The 19,662-nt window shown below is 36.1% G+C and overlaps 1 protein-coding gene across 1 annotated transcript in view; it reads right to left on the minus strand.

Moving 5' to 3' along the window:
* Positions 1-1,194: 1,194 nt before the first annotated feature.
* Positions 1,195-19,662, minus strand: part of LOC119257959 (probable ATP-dependent RNA helicase DDX60) — a 67,181-nt gene continuing 48,713 nt past the window's right edge. Inside the window, 8 exon segments of the mRNA XM_054701040.1 lie at positions 1,195-1,558; positions 7,465-7,527; positions 8,688-8,839; positions 10,155-10,297; positions 12,261-12,408; positions 13,459-13,580; positions 15,660-15,801; positions 16,022-16,126. Coding sequence (XP_054557015.1) covers positions 1,459-1,558; positions 7,465-7,527; positions 8,688-8,839; positions 10,155-10,297; positions 12,261-12,408; positions 13,459-13,580; positions 15,660-15,801; positions 16,022-16,126 — 975 coding nt within the window. The 3' untranslated portion in view covers positions 1,195-1,458.

A 19,662-nucleotide genomic window follows, 5' to 3' on the forward strand; every position in this document is an offset into this window, starting at 1 on the left:
GAACAATACATCTTCATGTCTCCCTCAGGTTTATGAAATTACTGGGGTAAAAAAAACCCAATGGGATAATATATTGTCTTTCATTGTTTCAGCGATTAAGAAGCAACAGAAATCATTTTGGTTTCTTAGTTCTTGGCTTTCCGAAATTGTTTGTAGTATGTATTTGAAAACAACGAAAATTGTTTCAGCAAAAAGAAATAGAAACCCCTAACATGGTACATCTACTAATGAATCAGTTTCAGGAAATAAGAGTATTTCATCTCCAAACAAAATGAGCCACAGATATTTTTCTAATCCAATATCATTTATGTATAATAGTGTCATCTATTATACATATCACCTATGTATAATAATGTCATCTGAGTAGTAAGAAAGAATTGACCTTTTGCTCTGAGGATGAAAGGTTCTACTCAAGTTTAGAGTCTAAAATAGAATGTTATCTGAGGTTGAGGCTATGCAGGGAAAATGATTATGTATATAATATTGAATATAAAATGTGTGCAAATGGGTTAACAGATGCATAGATTTAACACAAAGACACAAGAAGTAAGCAGATTAAACTCATTTTATTTATTTATGGTTTTCCAGTCACTTGGATACAATTAAAATCAAGCCAAATCATCATGTATGTTTTTATTTGAAAACATTTTAAAAATTATACCAATACTCTTATTTATATAAATATATTAAAATTTAGCTTACACTTACTAGAAGTTACTGATACCCAAATATCTAAGTCACATACGCTCATGTAAATTAATCTGAGAGAATATATTTTCATTTCAGGACACTGTAATCATTTACTCTAACTTATAAAACTTTTTACAAATTATGACATTGAGGAGAAAAACAACTGAGAATATATTTGTTTAGGCCTCACAGAGTAAAAATTTACTCTTTAATCACATCAAAAATCCTTGCAATCTGTAAACTAGCTGGTACATAAGCAGCATCACTCAACTTTATAAAGAAACCAAATTTGAGATATTCAATAATATTAAAAAGGAATTCATGAGAGCACACGGTAGGTTCGATGGCAACTCTGGCTCCACTGTGCTTGCTCTTTCTACGTCGTTATATATAGCATTTCTGACGAAAAGCAGGAGAATCACAAAACATGACTTGAGAAAAGCCTAAGGCAATATTTTAAGTAGTTTGGATGGACATTTGTTTTTACTTTTTTTTTTTTTTAAAGATTTATTTACTTATGCATACAAGAGCTGGGGTACAGGCCAGAGGTGTGAGGAGTGAGGATTCACCAGAGACAGGATGGGGAACAGAACAGGCAGATGATTGAAATACACTGCTGAGGGGAGCAACGGGTGAGTCAGGAGAGGTCTGCTGTGCCATGTGGGTAGCTCCCTGGCCGGGGATCGAAATCATGCTGCAGAGGCTGTGGATCGCTTCATCGGTTGCATCTTAACCCTTTGTGCCACCAGGGAGGCCCGATGTTTGTTTTTAGACAACACTAAATTTATTAAAAAAGGTTTCACTCAGCTGTTCAAATGCTAAGACCACATTGTCTTCTTCATTTTCACACAGCTCTCTCAAGGAAACACTGTAAATGGAAATACATATATTATAAATGCAACAAACCACCCACTTTAGTGAGGGTATTATAAGCAGGACTTTCCTCAAGTACACAGAAATAAGTAAATCTCACTGGAAGATGAAATGTTAGTAAAATATAAACACTGATAAGAAGCATAATTATCTAAAAATAAAAACCTTGTACTAAATAAATAGAACAAGTTCCATGCAGTTCCTGTCCATGTCTACTACCAAGATTTTGAAAGGTCACAAAATTCCACATTCCTATCCCTTCTTCCTTTAAAAGCTTCCCTTCCTGGGATCATACTCAGCAAAATAAGCCAGAAAGAAAAAGAAAAATAACGGATGGTCTCACTCATAGCAGGAATCTAGAGAACCTAAATAAGGGACCAGAAAAAAGAATAACTTTAAGAAAGAAAAACTCAAATAATGAAGCTGGCAAGAGGGAAGAAACAGATAACATTCAAAGGAAAGCCAATCAGGCTGACATCAGACTTCTCCGAAGAAACACTACGGGCAAGGAGAGAGTGGAGGGACATAGTCAACAGACTCCAAGAAAACAGATGCCAACCAAGAATACTCTATCCCGCAAAGCTCTCCTTCCTCTTTGAAGAAAGAATATGGACCTTCCCAGACAAACAGAAACTCCGGAATTTCATTGCAACTAAACCCCCACTCCAAAAAATACTACAAGGAGTCCTAAAGCCAGAACCTCAGAGGGACGAATAACAATGAAAGAAGGCCAAAAAAAAAAAAAAGTTATTAAAAGAATAAATAAATAAAATCAAAGGAAAGACAAACACAATGGCAAATACAGATGTTAACATATCAATATTAACTCTAAATGTAAATGGACTAAACTCTTCAATAAAAAGACACAGAGTTGCAGCCTGGATTAAGAAACAAAACCCAACCTTTTGCTGTCTCCAGGAAACACATTTAGCTACAAAAGATAAAAATAGGCTCAAAGTCAAAGGATGGAAAACAATCCTACAAGCAAATGGGCCAAAAAAGAAAGCAGGAACAGCTATACTTATATCAGATAAAACAGATTTCAAACTCAAAAAGATAAAAAGAGACCCCAATGGTCACTACATTATGATCAAGGGGACAATACTTCAAGAAGAAATAACACTCATTAACATATACTCACCAAACGAAGGAGCACCAAAATATATCAGACAACTGTTGTCTTCTCTGAAAACAGACATCAGAGAAAACACATACGTAGTGGGAGACTTCAACACACCACTATCAACAATGGATAGATCAACAAGACAAAAAATAAGTAAAGAAACCAAAGCTCTAAATAAGGACCTAGAGCAATTGGGCTTAACAGACATCTATAGAACACTAAACCCCAAAAAAATGGAGTACACATTTTTCTCAAGCGCACACGGATCATTCTCCAGGATCGATCACATACTGGGGCACAAGACAAACATCAACAGATACACCAAGATTGAAATCATACCAACCATCTTTTCTGACCATGAAGGCATCAAACTAGAACTAAACCATAAAAAGAAGGCAAGGAACTTTCCTACCTCATGGAGATTAAAAACCACACTACTGGAAGACCACTGGACTAATGAGGAGATCAAAGAAGAAATTAAAAAATTTTTTGAATTGAACGACAAGGAGGACACCAATATCCTAAATGTATGGGATGCAGCAAAAGCAGTAATAAGAGGAAAATATATAGCAATAGAAGCTCACATCAAGAAACAAGAAAGAACTCAAAGAAACAACCTAATCTCGAAGCTCAAAGATCTAGAAAAAGAACAACAAAAAAACCCCAAAACCAGTAGAAGAAAAGAAATAATAAAAACCAAAGCAGAAATAAATGAAATTGAAACTAAAAAAACAATCCAAAAGATCAATGAAACCAAGAGCTGGTTCTTTGAAAAAATCAATAAAATAGACAAACCCTTAGCCAGGCTCACAAAGGAAAAAAGGGAGAAAGCACAAATAAACAGGATCATCAATGAAAGAGGAGAAATCACAACGGACACAGCAGAAATCAAAAGAATAATCAGTAACTACTATGAACAGTTATATGGAAATAAGTTTAATAATCTAGAGGAGATGGACAAATTCCTACAACTCTACAATCACCCAAAGCTAGATAAAGAAGAAATAGAACACCTAAACAGACCAATTACAATTAGCGAAATTGAAATGGTAATCAAAAACCTCCCCAAAAACAAAAGCCCAGGACCTGATGGATTTACAAATGAATTCTACCAAACATTCAGAGACGAATTAGTGCCTATCCTTCACAAACTCTTCCAAAAAATTGAGAAGGAAGGGACAATACCAAACACGTTCTATGAAGCCAATATTACACTAATACCAAAACCGAACAAGGACAACACTAAAAAGGAAAACTATAGGCCAATCTCCCTAATGAACACTGATGCAAAAATCCTCAATAAAATTTTAGCCATCAGAATCCAACAATGTATCCATAAGATAATTCACCACGACCAAGTAGGATTCATTCCAGGGGCACAAGGATGGTTTAACATCCGAAAATCAATCAACGTTATCCAACACATCAACAAAAAGAAATATAAAAACCATATGATAATATCAATAGATGCTGAGAAAGCTTTCGACAAAGTGCAACACCCATTCATGATAAAAGCCCTTGAAATTCTTGGGATACAAGGAACATACCTCAACATCATAAAGGCCATCTATGACAAGCCAACAGCCAGCATCATTCTCAATGGTGAAAAGCTGAAAGCAATTCCATTAAGATCTGGAACAAGACAAGGATGTCCACTCTCACCACTGCTTTTCAATATAATACTGGAAGTCCTAGCCAGGGCAATAAGACAAGAGAAAGACATCCAAGGAATCCAAATAGGAAAAGAAGAAGTCAAACTATCACTATTTGCAGACGATATGATATTATACATAGAGAACCCCAAAAACTCCACAGAAAAGCTAATTCAACTCATCAATCAGTTCAGTAAAGTGGCAGGATACAAAATCAACATGCAAAAGTCAGTAGCCTTCCTATACACAAACAATAAATCTGAAGAAGAAGAAATCAAAAAAACCATCCCTTTTGTTATTGAAACAAAAAAAATCAAATATTTGGGAATAAATCTAACAAAAGAGATAAAGGACGTATACAAAGAAAACTATAAAACACTGTTAAAAGAAATAGAAGAAGACACAAAGAAATGGAGAGACATCCCTGCTCGTGGATTGGAAGAATAAACATTATTAAAATGGCCATCCTTCCAAAAGCAATATACAGATTCAATGCTATTCCAATCAAAATTTCAATGTCATTCTTCAAAGAAATAGAACAATTATTGATGAAATTCATATGGAATCACAAAAAACCCCGAATAGCCAAAGCTCTCCTGAAAAAAAAAGAAGGGAATGGAGGCATTACACTCCCAGACTTCAAACTATACTACAAAGCCATAATCATCAAAACTGCATGGTATTGGAACAAGAACAGACATACAGACCAATGGAATCGAATAGAAAATCCAGAAATAAATCCACAGATTTATGGTCAACTAATCTTTGACAAAGGAGCAAAGACTATGCATTGGAGCAAAGAAAGTTTGTTCAATAAATGGTGCTGGGAAAACTGGGTCGCTACATGCAAAAGAATGAAGCTTGACCACTACCTCACACCATACACAAAAATCAACTCAAAATGGATTAAAGAACTAGACATAAGACCTGAAACCATAAAATATATAGAAGGAAATATAGGCGAAACACTACGTGATCTGCACATCAAAGACATCTTTACAGACACATCACCCAAAGCAGTGATAGTGAAGGCAAAGATAAACAGCTGGGACTACATCAATTAAAGAGCTTCTGCACAGCAAAAGAGACAATAACAAAAACAAAGAGAAACCCCACTGACTGGGAGAACATTTTTGCACCCAACACTAATGATAAAGGACTGATCACAAAAATCTGCAAAGAGCTGATGAGACTCAGCAACAACAAAGAAAATAATCCAGTCAAAAAATGGGCAGAAGAGCTAAAAAGAAACTTCTCTGAAGAGGAAATGCAAATGGCCAACAGGCATATGAAAAAATGTTCAACATCACTTGCCATCAGGGAAATGCAAATCAAAACTACCATGAGATACCATCTTACACCAGTGAGAATGGCACATATTAAAAAAACTAGCAACAACAAATGCTGGCGAGGGTGTGGAGAAAAAGGAACTCTTCTGCACTGTTGGTGGGAGTGCAAACTGGTCCAACCACTGTGGAGAGCTGTGTGGAGATTTCTGGACCTACTAAACATAGAGCTTCCATATGATCCAGCAATTCCACTCCTAGGTATTTACCCAAAGGACACAGAAACATCAATTCCAAAGAACACCTGCACCCCTATGTTTATAGCAGCACTGTTTACAATAGCTAAGCTTTGGAAACAACCCAAATGCCCAAAAATAGATGACTGGATCAAGAAGATGTGGTACATATATACCATGGAATATTACTCAGCATTCAAGAAAGATAAACACATGCAATTTGCAGCAACATGGATGGCGCTGGAAGGGATCATGCTCAGCGAAATAAGCCAAAAAGAAAAAGAAAAATACCGGATGGTCTCACTCATAGCAGGAATCTAGAAAACTTAAATAAGGGACCAGGAAAATGAATAACTATAAGAAAGTGAAAATCAAAATCAACAAAAAACTATGAACCAGAGACACTTTTAGGCGGGCGGGGGCGGGAGGGGAGGGATTGGGGTCAGAATGGGGGCTGCAATTGTATGGGGAATATAACAATAAAATTTATAAAAAAAAAAAAAAAAAAAAGAATTATCAAAACAAAAAAAAAAAAAAAAAAAAGAAAGTGAAAATCAAAATCAACAAAAAACTATGAACCAGAGACACTTTTTGGGGGGTGGGGGCGGGAGGGAAGGATTGGGGTCAGAATGGGGCATTTGCAATTGTATGGGGGAATATAAAAATAAAATTTAATATTAAAAAAAAATAAAAAAAAAAAAAAAAAGAAAAACTCAAAATCAACAAACAACTATGACACAGAGACACACTATGGTGGAGCGGGGAAGGAGGGATTGGGGTCAAAATAAGGGGGTTGCAATTGTATGGGGAATTTAAAAATAAAATTAAAAAAAATAAAATAATAGCTTCCCTTCCTTTCTTCACACATCCCTTACAGACTCATTTTGTGTTCTGTTACTGTATCCAGTATCTGCTGAAACCTTTTCTAAAGGAAGACAGAATAATGTCCTCCAAAGCTATGAATGTGGTAGGTTTCATAGCAAAGAAGAATTAAGATTGCAGATAGAAATTCCTACTCAGTTGACCTTGAAATGGAAAAATTAAGTTGGCTTAAACTACTAAGTTTGTAGCAATTTCTGACAGCAACAGTAAGAAACTAATATGCAGGTGGCAAGAAAGGAGAAAGGAAATCCAAAAATAAATAACGCAACTTGCTTGATGAAAGACTGAAAACAGTCATGATCTGATTATTTACCTTATTTTCAGAGTTTGTTTTTTTCTTAGTGTCTTCTTTGATCTGTATCGACAAAACTAAATTTCCTCCTAGTTATAAACCCATCATTGTGACCACAAGGCACAACTGTATGTACATTGCATAGTGAAATCTTATTGACATCTATGCCTTCAGTGACTGGGTTTATTTTGGTACAGTGTGACTAGGACTAAGCCTCTAGTCTAGGTGGAATTTTATGTCAAAGGAACTGTGGAACTAATTCCATTACAGAGACAATACCACAGAGTATTAAGAAGTTCTGTAAAACCTTTGGGGAGTTGAAATTCATAACACCAATTAGACTCAATGACATCTGTAAATATGAATTCAACATTTTTAAATTATTATATTTTTAGAGCTCTGAAATTAGTATTTAAAATATATAACACACCTGATACTTTTAATGGTGAGTGCAAAATCTTTCAACATGTTATAGGCTTCTCCTTCATTCATCCTAAACAAAACAACATTTAGAAAATTAATAGTATAAAAAATTAACTTATTTCAGATGGAAATGTTGGATTTATTAATAATTTACTGAATATTGATCAAAAATTGATTATTTACAAGGATCATTTCTTTCATAGACTCCCAGATAATGATTTAATCGATGGGAATGATGATTATGAATTCCAAAGTAACAAGTGTCAGAACCACAAAGAATCAATGAACCCGAGAGGTTGCTCATCTCAGGAGAAAACCAATGTAAGAAATTAAAGTTCAGAAGGATGAAGGGAGCTAAAAAACCAAAAGGATAAAGACAAATGAATTATTTACTAATAAATATCACAACTACTCTATTCACAAAAATGAATCATAATTTTTAAATGATCATTTTTCAAGTGTGTCAAGTTTTATATATTTTAATATATATTGTTCAAAATTGTATGTACATTGTATATTTAAATCCTGATTGGTGTGAAATCCTACAGACACCTATGCCTTCAATGCCTAATTTCTCTAATCCTGATTTTTTTTTTTTGGTGGAATCCTGGATTTTGATTTACCCCTGCTTACTCTCATTGAAAATGGTTTTCTTGCTAAATGGCTAAAGTAAAGATCATGGTCTCAATCCTCAATAATGTGAATTATTATATGCTTTATGTATACTCTTCTCAGATAATGGAGAGCATGGCACTATTTCCTACTGCTGTTCAGTTTGCAAAAGTCTAATAATGAATAAATAATAGAGTAACAAATGAAAATATATCTGTGAATATGTGCAAATATTTTTATCTGTAGAGGATATCTTTATGTCAAATGAGTTACTGTAAGCCCCAAGATATGGCTGGTAAAATATGAATAAAAATAACAAGAATTGCACGATTAGGTTACACTTGAAATTATAAGAACACTTTTACTTAAAATTTGTTAAGTTCATCCATTTGACATCAATAAAGAGATGGAGTATAGATAACCATAGAGATGGAGACAGATATAGAAATACAGGTAAAGTAGAAATGAAAGACATGGACATGGATATAGACAAAAAGACAGAGGTAAGAAGTGGAGGTAGAAATAACAAACCTTGAGGGAGAACTGTAACAAGAGAGAAAGAGCTTGTTAGAGAGCGAGAGAGCAAGAGAGAAAGCCAGAGTGAGCTCGAGAACATACCTGTTGTCCTGGACTAATCCTGTCAGGGAACCATGTCTATAGAAATCCAGTGCATAAGCATTAAGAGGCATTCTTCTTCCTTGGCAATCATATTTCTTTGAACTCAGCATAGGAGCCTGATTATGATTGATATTGATTGTGTCCACAATGGCCTGCAGAAATACAATTTCTCTTAATTTGCCATTTATGAGTAAGGAATGTTCATGGTTTCTTCATCATGCTTTATAGTCACTACTGTTGATCAATATTTTTAAAGCACTTTCCTCAAGGGAAAGGAAAAGAATGTCTTCACATACACTGGTCTGGAGAAATCCTAAGCAAACCTAAAGAATGGATTGGCTCTGTCCATAAACACTGCTGCCTCACAGCATAATAATGACAATTTCAATCATCCAGATTTTAAATATTAAAAAAATAGGTAGTTTCCAATTTGAATTCAACAAAATAGAAAGTGAATCTAATCAAGTTGTCAGTTAAGATAAATTAAAAGTAAACATTGATGATGATATGAGGCATGTAACTCAAAAGGAATTAGAAAAATTGTGTATTATTATTATAACAAAAGTTGTCCCATTCTTAACATCTATTTGACTAAGGTATCTTAGTATGCACATTGAGATCTGAAATTAGAACACTGTCTTATTCTGAAAATAAGTAAATATTCATCCAATATTTTATATGGACTAATTCAAAAAGAAATAGCCTATCTCATTAATATATGCATTTCCAACACAATATTAAATTTACTTTTAATAATTACCAAAATTTGTATTATTTTCAAGTTTCTGTAATCAACAGAAAATAACTATGAAATTGAAAGTATACACTATTTAAGCTAAGAAATATGATGGAGAGGATGATTCCTTGGGAGGGAAGAAGGGCAGGACAGATAGATACATATAGCGGTAGCATAAGGTAAAATTATACCAGGGCAAGTAAAATCAAAATAAAGTGTGAAACCTTAATATCAAATGAAATAAAGCTTATTTTCTATTTCAATTTTTGCATTAAAATGTAAAATTAAATTTCTACAAGTTTATTCCAACATTCAAATGGATTATCCAGTATCTTCTAAATATGTCCAATTCCTTGTATTCCATCTAGGACATCAGTGATCCAGAATATAAATGGAGTTTACTGTAACATAGCAAAACTAAGAAAGCCTGAAAAAAAAATTTATGTGCTCTTTTCAAGGCAAACCTGTCAATCTCCCTAAAGTCTTCAAAAATGGAAGTGATAGTGCCTGGGAACTCTAGAATGAAGCAGGATCCCTCAAGTCAACACTAAGAAATGAATCATACTGGTCTCAAGAACATGTATCCAATTTTCTGGATATACCTGAAATTTCTGCTACATCTGGCATTTTTGTTTTCAATTTGGGAAAGCTGAAGTCCTTTCTAGGCTGACCAGAAGTATAAACCCATTCTTTCTGAAATGCCTTTATAGCAAACCACATTTTCCACTTACATGGTTTGGAGTTCCTGGTTGAAGCAAATCACTATCAGAGTTCCCCGAGAGACAAAAAAATGGAGAAACAGCTACTCTTCCTTCCTTGCAGTTCATCAGGTGAGATGCAAGTTGGGAGTCTTCACATTTTTCCCCTGTGAAATCTGACCAGAGTAGGTTGGGATAGATTAGTTTTTAAAAATCAGCCAAATTGTTAAAGCTTACACATGTGTTCCAGACCATCTCACTTAGACCATGCCACAAGAGGACCCACTCACAAGTTTCCAGGTCCCATAACTTTTTTTTAAGATTTATTTATTTATGCATACAAGAACTGGGGTACAGGCCAGAGTTGCCAGGGATGAGAGGATTCACAGAAGAGGCAGACTGACTGGAATACACTGCTGAGGGGAGCAGCAGGCGGCCAGGGATTGAAGTCGTGACTGCAGAGAGCTTCATAGTACTGTACTTAACCCCTTGTGCCACCATTAAGGCCCTCCAAGTCCCATATCCTAATAAAGACTAAATAAGATATATCACATCGGGCCTCCCCTGGTAGTGAAGCGGTTGAGTGCTGGGCTGCGAGGCTGCCCGCAGCCTCTGCAGCACCAGTTCATTCCCCGGCCAAAGGCAAGGGTCCCACCAAAAAAAAAAAAGATATATCACATCAAGTGAATAGCACATCTTGGCATAGAATACATTCCAGAAAAGTTAGCAGTAAATATTGCTATCACTATAAATATTACTATAAAAATTTGTATTATATTTTAGTTGCTCTGATCAACAGGAAATAAAAGGCTATAAACAGTATTTTCTACTTACACTTCAGAATTATTTTCAGAAGTAGTATTACTTCGGTATTTTTTTCCCCCACTGAACTCAGACTTGGCCTCAGAAACTTTCCAAGTAGTCACTGTTAGCTTTAGGTTTGGAAATGGTATGTGAAAAGGACATTTTTTTTCCTATTTGTGTTCTTATAAAGCACCATGCATGTTCTTATAAAGCATCATGCATAGAAACATGGCTTTGAATTTTAACAGAATAGTCACACTCCGTCATGCCTCCTGAGGGTGCTCAGAGGCTCCACTACCAGCGTCTGCTTTTTGTCATTTTAACGGGGCCCAGGAAACTACAAACTCTACTTCCTTGACTTTTTTCTTATTTTTTTTCTTTTTTTAAAGATTTATTTATTTATGCATTCAAGAGCTGGGGTACAGGCCAGAGGTGTAGGGGGTGAGAGGATTCACCAGAGACAAAGTGGGGAACATAACAGGCAGACTGACTGAAATACACTGCTGAGGGGAGCAGCGGGCGAGTCAGGTCTGCTGCGCCATGTGGGCTGCTCCCTGGCTGGGGATCAAACTCTTGCTGCAATGGCTGCGGATTGCTTCATAGGTTACATCTTAACCCATTGCGCCACCAGGGAGGCCCCTTTCCTTGACTTTTTTCAGTTGAGGATGTTTGCGGATAGTGAAACCAGGAAATTACTACGCAGAGTGAATGCCTGCCTTTTACCCTGGTCACCTTTTCTTGCTTACTTTTTCTTGAAGATTCCACCTAACAGTTTATGAAACATAAAAGCAAAGTTTAAAAGCATTTACGATGCGACAGATGCCATTTTTAAGATATTCACATATATTAATCATTTAAAGTTCACCCAAACTAGGTAGCCTAGTATTCTCTTTCTAATATATTTACTAAGAAAGCTAAGGCATGATCATGCCGTCATTTCTCCAAGGTCCATCTGATAACAAATAGCAGAATTAGCGGCTGGACTCAGGTAATCTCTCCAAAGTCTATGCTTATGCACAACCAACATTATTTCCCCTCAGGAAAAGTAAATAGCCCTTAGTTCCTCTCCATCTCACAGATTACTCCATCTTCTGGGCCTGAACCAAAAGCAACCTTTACCAAGGCTTATAAATGACTCTTAAGCTTCATTCTCTCTCGTCCTTTTAACTTCTAATAATCGTAGTTTCTTTCTTTGGAAAGCAGAAGAGAGCCTTTTACTCTAAGGAGGACTTATCTTTCAGGAGAATCCAGGATTCTACTCTTCTGGGGTAAAATATTCTTCACAAGGTTATTTACTCTTTAAATTATTCTACAATGGTGCCAAGATATACCTACCTATTTTCGACAATGGGAGTTGATACTCCTGTTTCATATCAGCCAATTTGGAAACAATTCGTAGGAAAGAGGCAAAATCCTCTGAAATGTTCTTGTTATACTCTCGTAAAGCAGCATCAAAATCCTCAGGAAGGTCTTCCAGGAACACCTAAATCATAAAGAAGATCATCAAGGACACCTAGAGGTCAAATATTTTTTGGAGACGTCTATATACCACTCTTGAAAACTAAAACTTGGGAAAAAGAACAATGCAATATAATTCTGTAGCTGTTTATTCAAGGTCACTTTCTCATTCCTTCATGAGGTAAAACTCAGATTTTGTTCTATTTGCTTCTATAAAAAGTAACACCTTTTCTCTCAATAATTTGCCTTCTTGCTATTAAATCAAAATCATCTTTTAACAGGAAGCATGCCCTTAAATAACATTAGACTTGCAAATATGTCAAAGAATCTAATAACACACTTGGTGGGGAAAGCAACAAAGTACAATTGCATAGACCTTACTTGACTATGAAGGATTTTAAAACCTCACTGGATTTATTTTTGCCAATATTTTGTAAACTATTATTTCATCTCTAGTCTTAAAATAGATATTATCTGTGTGTTGACAATTGCCTGCCCCTTTCCTACTAATTGGTCATATATTTTTGTTTTTTCTCTTTTTTTAAGCTTCAGGGTTTTTTCATCAGTAATTATTTATAACAGGATCTGATAGCCTTCAAGTGATGTTATACTCCACCAGAAGGAGTGCCTCTCTTTTCACAGATTTATAGAGGGAAATATGAATTACAGATTAAACATACCATTGAAAACAAAAAGAACAAATTATTCTACAAATTAATCTTGTGTGGGAGCTTGTATTATTGTGTGCCTCAACTATTCAGTGTCTTTGCTTTGATTATTCTTTGCTGTGACTGTTCCGTGCCTCTCCCCGTTTGCCTGCTTGCTTGTTTGATCTTTTTACTTTCTGTCTGATTCTAAATAAAAATGAGACTGCCCTTGGAGCTGGGCTGCACTTTCTTGGGGTACTCTCTCTAGGGTTCTCATTGTTCTGGACATGGACTCTGGGTAATCCATTTTTCATCCCGCCACCACACGTCACAACGAGACAATAAAATCTCACTCCTGTTGCATCAATTCTGGCAGGATCTATTAAATTATCTTAATTACTAAATATTATCAGAACTATAAATCTTACCTTTGATTGATGAAACTTGATATTAGCTTCTTGGAAATTTGCTGGAAAATACCTTCTTCCAAACAGATGTGCCAATACCAACAACAGCTTTTCCATAACATCTTGAGAAAAACATTTTGATCCTATGCAAAATAAAATTTCTTGTTTTAAATGTAATAAAGTTAGTTAATCCCAACTTCTAATATTTAAATTGAATGCTACATTGAATTTTATTTCATGGGAACTAAAAATTAATGACAAATATAGCAACTAAGCAATGACTAAATCTGCTACCAGTTTTACATCTATGCCTTCTTTCTTTCATTTTTCCCCACTTTAGTTCAGACCCCACTCACCCCATCCACAAATTGCCTTATCACCTGACTTAGATGCCGCTCTTCAGTCTATCCTAGTAGGTGAATGTTTTTCCAAAGCATTTTATGATCATATCTCTCACCTACTCAAAAAACTGATTGCAACTCTGTGCTTCATAAAAACAAACTAGGGCCTCCCCTAGTTGAGCTCTGGGCTGTGAAGCGGTTGAGCGCTGGGCTGTGAAGCTGCCCGCAGCCTGAGCAGCGTGAGCAGCGCCGGTTCGATCCCCAGCTGCCGGCGAGGGTCCCACATGGCACACAGACCACTCCTGCCACCCGCTGCTCCCCTCAGCAGTGTACTTCATCTGTCTGTTCTGCTCCCCACTCTGGCTCTGGTGAATTCTCTCACCCTCCCACGCCTCTGGCCTGTACCCCAGTTCTTGTATAAACAAATCTTTAAAAAAAAAAGAAAAGAAATAAAATATGACCCACTTGACTTACTCTGTATTCTTCACAACAATGCACTCTAAGGTAGTGGCTACAGAGGTGTTACATTTAATAACTTGGGCTGTAGAGCCAATTACTTATATTTGAATCTTGGCTCTTAACACTAAAATTTTGTGACGATGGCAATTTATTTAATGTCTCTTTGTCTCAGTTTCCTCATTTGCAAAGTAATGATAGAGGTATTATGGCCTCATGATGTCACCAGACTTACTTTCTCTATCTTTATAATCATCTTTATACACCCAACCCCTACTCCCAACACACACACACACATACACACATCAATAAAAACAACTGTAATTCCTATGGCTTGAAATTATTTATTCTCTTACAGAGCTTTATTTTATTTTTTTTGGGGGGGGCAGGGGTGGCGGTGGACAGAATTTCCTGGGGTATCTTTGTTTTGCATGACAAAGAATTTACAGAGAATAGTGACTAGACCTATTGTGCAAATTGCAGTTTTTCTATCAGTTAATGATAGAAGATAAAGTAAAATAATGTGTGAAAGGCATTGAATTCACCAGGAACTGAAAACTGGAAGAAATTTAAACACAAGAAAGAACAGTTTGTGGGGATTTATTGTTTAAAAATAAAACTCAAGACTTGCAATAAAAATTGGTAAAATGGAATATGAAGAAGCACTGCAAATGGTAATTAAAAAAAATATACACACTGGCAAATAATGACACTATTTAAATACACTATACAATTATATTCAAAGAAAATATAACTGAAAGAAAAGATTCACAAGTATTAACAATGAGCATTATTTTTAACATAATGCTTTCCTACATCCTTTGTCAGGAGCATCTATTATATTTAGTTAGAAGAAAATGCTTATTAAAAAGTTATATATTACTTAATATGCTCTGAATCCTGGAGCCAAGGACTCCCTGAAGTTAATAATCCAGAGTTGTTGACATTTTGAAATAGGTACAAAATATGGCTATATTCCACATAATCTATATTAGTAGCTATGAAACTTTATCTTCTCTAGATTATCTAAATATTTGGGCCTCCCTGGTGGCGCAGGGGTTAAGATGCAACCTCTGAGGCAATCCGCAGACACTGCGGCACGAGCGCGATTCCTGGCCAGCCAGGAAGCTACCCACATGGCGAGGAAGACCTCTCCTGACTCGCCCACTGCTCCACTCCGCAGTGTACTTCGGTCAATCTGCCTGTTCTGTTCCCCACTCTGTCTCTGGTGAATCCTCTCACTCCCCACACCTCTGACCTGTACCCCAGTTCTTATATTCATAAATAAATAAATATTTAAAAATAAATAATCTAAATATTAATTAATACTCTCTTTGCAGAAAAAAAAAATATTTCTGAGGTGCTAGCTTCACGTCAGTTTCTGCGACGCTTTTTGGACTACACACTACAATACACCTGGCTTACCTTTTCTGGTTGGCTGACAGAGATCATGGAAAAGGCCTCTTACAAGAAAATGGACAAAAGCAAAATTAGAAGGCTCGTGATAATGCAAATGTGATACGAGTCCCGCAAACCCTGTTGGATGACCTTCTTGATCTAAATAGCCCTAAAAAGCAAGAATTATTTATTAGTCTGATGACTCAGTTCATCACATACACTAATAAGTTACTAAGCGCCAATATAAAATAGTGTATAATACTAACATAAGAGAGACTGACAATCACTATATGGCCCAATTTTTATTATTCTATCACTTATTAGTAAGATAAGAAACAGAGATAGATAGTAGCCATCCTATATCACAAAAAGACAAAAGCACATCATACCTCTTTTATCAGGAACTGCAAAGAAAACAAAAAGTAAAGCTTTAACATTTCCACAGCCCTGGGCTTTTTGAAGGACAGCAGTGAGTGCTTTAGCACTGACAGCACCTGCAAAAACAAGAGTACTTTCATTCATACAATGTTAGTGCTAGGAAATACATTTGCAAATGATAAATAGGTGCAGAGTATTTTTTTTATATATTTGATGTTTTGACTTTTTTTTACAAAGATTTATTTATTTATGCATATGGGGTACAGGCCAGAGATGCAGGGGGTGAGAGGATTCACCAGAGACAGACTGGGGAACAGAACAGACAGACTGACTGAAATACACTGCCGAAGGAAGCAGCGGGGAGACAGGAGAGGTCTGCTGCGCCATGTGGGTTGCTCCCTGGCCAGTGAGGGATCCAACTCGTGCCGCAGAGGCTGCAGATTGCTTCATAGTGCGGTACTTAACCTCTTGCACCACCAGGGAGGCCCTGTTTTGACATCTTAAAAAAACTTTTCTGGTTGGGAAAAAAATCCTCCTCACGGGGCTAGTGAATTACTATAGAAAATGACAACTTGCGTAAGCTTGTGTCTCCTGTGCAAACCAACCAAACCCCAAGTTTTCCCCCCAATTACTTTCTTACCTTACACTCACACACCAACCCAATTATTTCCTCTGTCCTAAATCAGCCAAAGGTCAGATCGGTGCCAGGTAACTAGAGAGCACTGCAGACCCCAAACCCCAGCGGAGTTGTTCAAACAGGACAGTCTGAAACTGCTTTCTCTGCCAATGCTTGCCTTTCCCATGGAAACACCCACGGCTGAAACCGTGCCCAGCCCTGGTCTCCCCCAGCCCCGGCTGACTGCCCAGTGCCTTTCACACGTGGCCCTGTGTGGGTAAATTTGCTTTCCTGAATCTCAGCTCTCTCTCCTCTTGTGACCACACTGACAGTCCATCATATAAAAGAATACAGGGCCTCCCTGGTGGCTCAGGTTGTTAAGCACAGCACTATGAAGCTATCCACAGCCTCTGCAGCATGAGTTCAATCCCTGGCCAGGGAGCTACCCACATGGCTCAGCAGACCTCTCCTATCTTGCCTGCTGCTCCCCTCAGCAGTGTGTTTCATCATACTGCCTGTTCTGCTCCCCACTCTGTCTCTGGTGAATCTCTGACCCCCCCCCTGCACCTCTGGTCTGTACCCCAGGTCTTGTATTAAATAAATAAATCTTTTTTAAAAATTACAAAATAAGATAAATACTACCCATGTCACTTATATTACATAGATACCGGCAATATATAAGAATCAATAATTAGATTCCATAACATTTGTTTTACCAAGTTTTACATGGCACATTCTTCCTTTAACAACACAGAACACTTAAAACAGAATTAGAAGAAATGAAACATTGCTAAAAATCTGGTAAAAAGTATGAATTCAGTTCAAAGGCTTATAACTATTAGGTTGATCTAGAAGAAAACAAGATATATGATAATATATTATTCCATGGTCTCCCATGTTGCCAAAATAATGAAACTTGGCTGAATAAAACTACTTTGGTTTCCAATATAAAGCAGTAACTAGGTGGTATTTCAGGTATCTTTCAACTGCTCACTAAAATGTCAGTGAGGGTCAAATAAAAGAGACACTTAACAACATCATCAAAATTTAAGCCAGGCTACCATTAGGCTAGAGAGGTAAAAGAAAGAATCGCTATTCACCACAAGGCTAGCAGACAAGGTAGCAGCAAAGAAGTGAAGGAGAAAGGAGGAAGGAAAAAGACATTTGCTTTTACATTTACAAAAAGAGCTGACTTAAGAAAATTGTTTTCCTTATGCAGCAAAAGAATTTCTTTAAAAAATTATTTGGCATTTTTCGCTGCTCCCGTCAGCAGTGTACTTCCTCAGTCTGCCTGTTCTGTTCCCTACTCTGTCTCTGGTGAATTCTCTCACCCTCCCGCACTTCTGACTGTACCCAGTGCTTGTATAAATAAATAAATAAATCTTAAAAAAAAAAAAAAGAATTTCGGGTTTAAAACTGATAGCTCCCTCAAAACAAAAACATAACAAAAGAAAATGTCAAATTTAAGAAATCTTTCTTAGTTCCAAAACTACCAACAAGAATGCACTTAACATACTACTGAACTGTATGCTTTTAAATGGTCAAGATGGCAAGTTTTACGTTACGTGTATTTTATCCCATTAAAAAAATATCTAAGCATCAGTCTAAAAGTGCCCAAAGAAAGAATAGCATATCCTGGGGGAAAGAATTTGAAATATAAGGATAAAAAAATTCATATAATTACTTAGGCAGAAACAAGTCAAATCAACTAAATGAAAACAGAAATTAGAATGACTTGTCTAGAGGAGACACTACATAGTAAATGCAAAAAGCAAAGAAGCTATCTTGGTTCAATACAATGAGTGAAGAGAATAGTCTAGGAGTATTTTCACATTTAAGAATCTTCTAAATGTGGTTACAGAGACATCTTAACAAATATGTTGGCAAAGAAAATAAACCATTCTAATAATCTTTTTTATTAAAAAAAGTTAAAGTCTGGCAAGATAATGTATTTTTATCTCCCATATAAGAGGTAAAAATTAAGAACTCAAAAGTAGGAAAGTTTGGGTCTAAAATAATATGGGCCTGTTCTCTAGGCCATAACAACACAGGAGTCACCTCATTACAAAAGTCCTAGAAGATTCTTCGCTCCAGCAAATAGCATCAGATTTAACTGGGTGTGCACATCAACATACAAAAACAGGAAGAAGAGGTCTTTTTTACAATGCATATTCACAAACATGAGAATCAAAATATTTAATTATGATTTTTTTTTCTCTCATGGTGGAACTGGACACAAAATATTAACCTGTGCAAAATACCTCAGGAAGCGTTTATTGCCATATTCTGAAATCCATCTAAATATAAATACAACATTCTTTAAAAATGAACACTTGTGCCTAGAAAAATGCCTGGAAACAAAAGAGGCCTGGGTCACAAGGCATGAGTAGAGAATTACAGGGGCTTTGTTGGTTTTCATATTATAATATGAAAGCGACATATGAAACAGTGAAGAATTTCAGCAAATTAAAGTCCAGCAGAATTAAAATCCACATCTGTGTTACTAAAGAGCAGTAAATATCAAACTAAATTCCAACCTAGGAATTTGACCATGGTTGAGATAGAGCTCGTGAGACATTCATTAATAAGTGAGTATTTCATGGGTGTTGTGTGATGACACACACCTGAGGAAGTTTGAACCTCTTTCCCTAAATCATACACTATTGTAAACCAATGTCACCTCAATAAAGTAAAAAACAATAAAAATTACTGGAAAAAAAATACCAAAATAATCATGTGATTGTCTTTGGACAGTAGGAGTGGATGGGTTTTTTTTCTCTTTCAACTTTATATTACCCAAATATTCTTTGATAAACTTGGGTTACACTTTTATGAAAAAATATTAACTCCTTTATTTTGAAATTATAAAAATAAACTTTTATGTCCCTAATGGTAAAAACCGGAATCTAACCCAGGAGCTTTTAAATCCATAAGCTACACCTCTACCTACAATAGGACAGCGGATGTCACATATGAAAACAGTAATCTTGGGAAATTCCAAATGTATGTACAGCCACAAATTTTGTTTGATTAGAG

Source organism: Talpa occidentalis, unplaced genomic scaffold (genome assembly GCF_014898055.3).
Source record: "Talpa occidentalis isolate TD23 unplaced genomic scaffold, MPIMG_talOcc4v2.1 talOcc4.4, whole genome shotgun sequence".
Taxonomy (NCBI): Eukaryota; Metazoa; Chordata; class Mammalia; order Eulipotyphla; family Talpidae; genus Talpa; species Talpa occidentalis.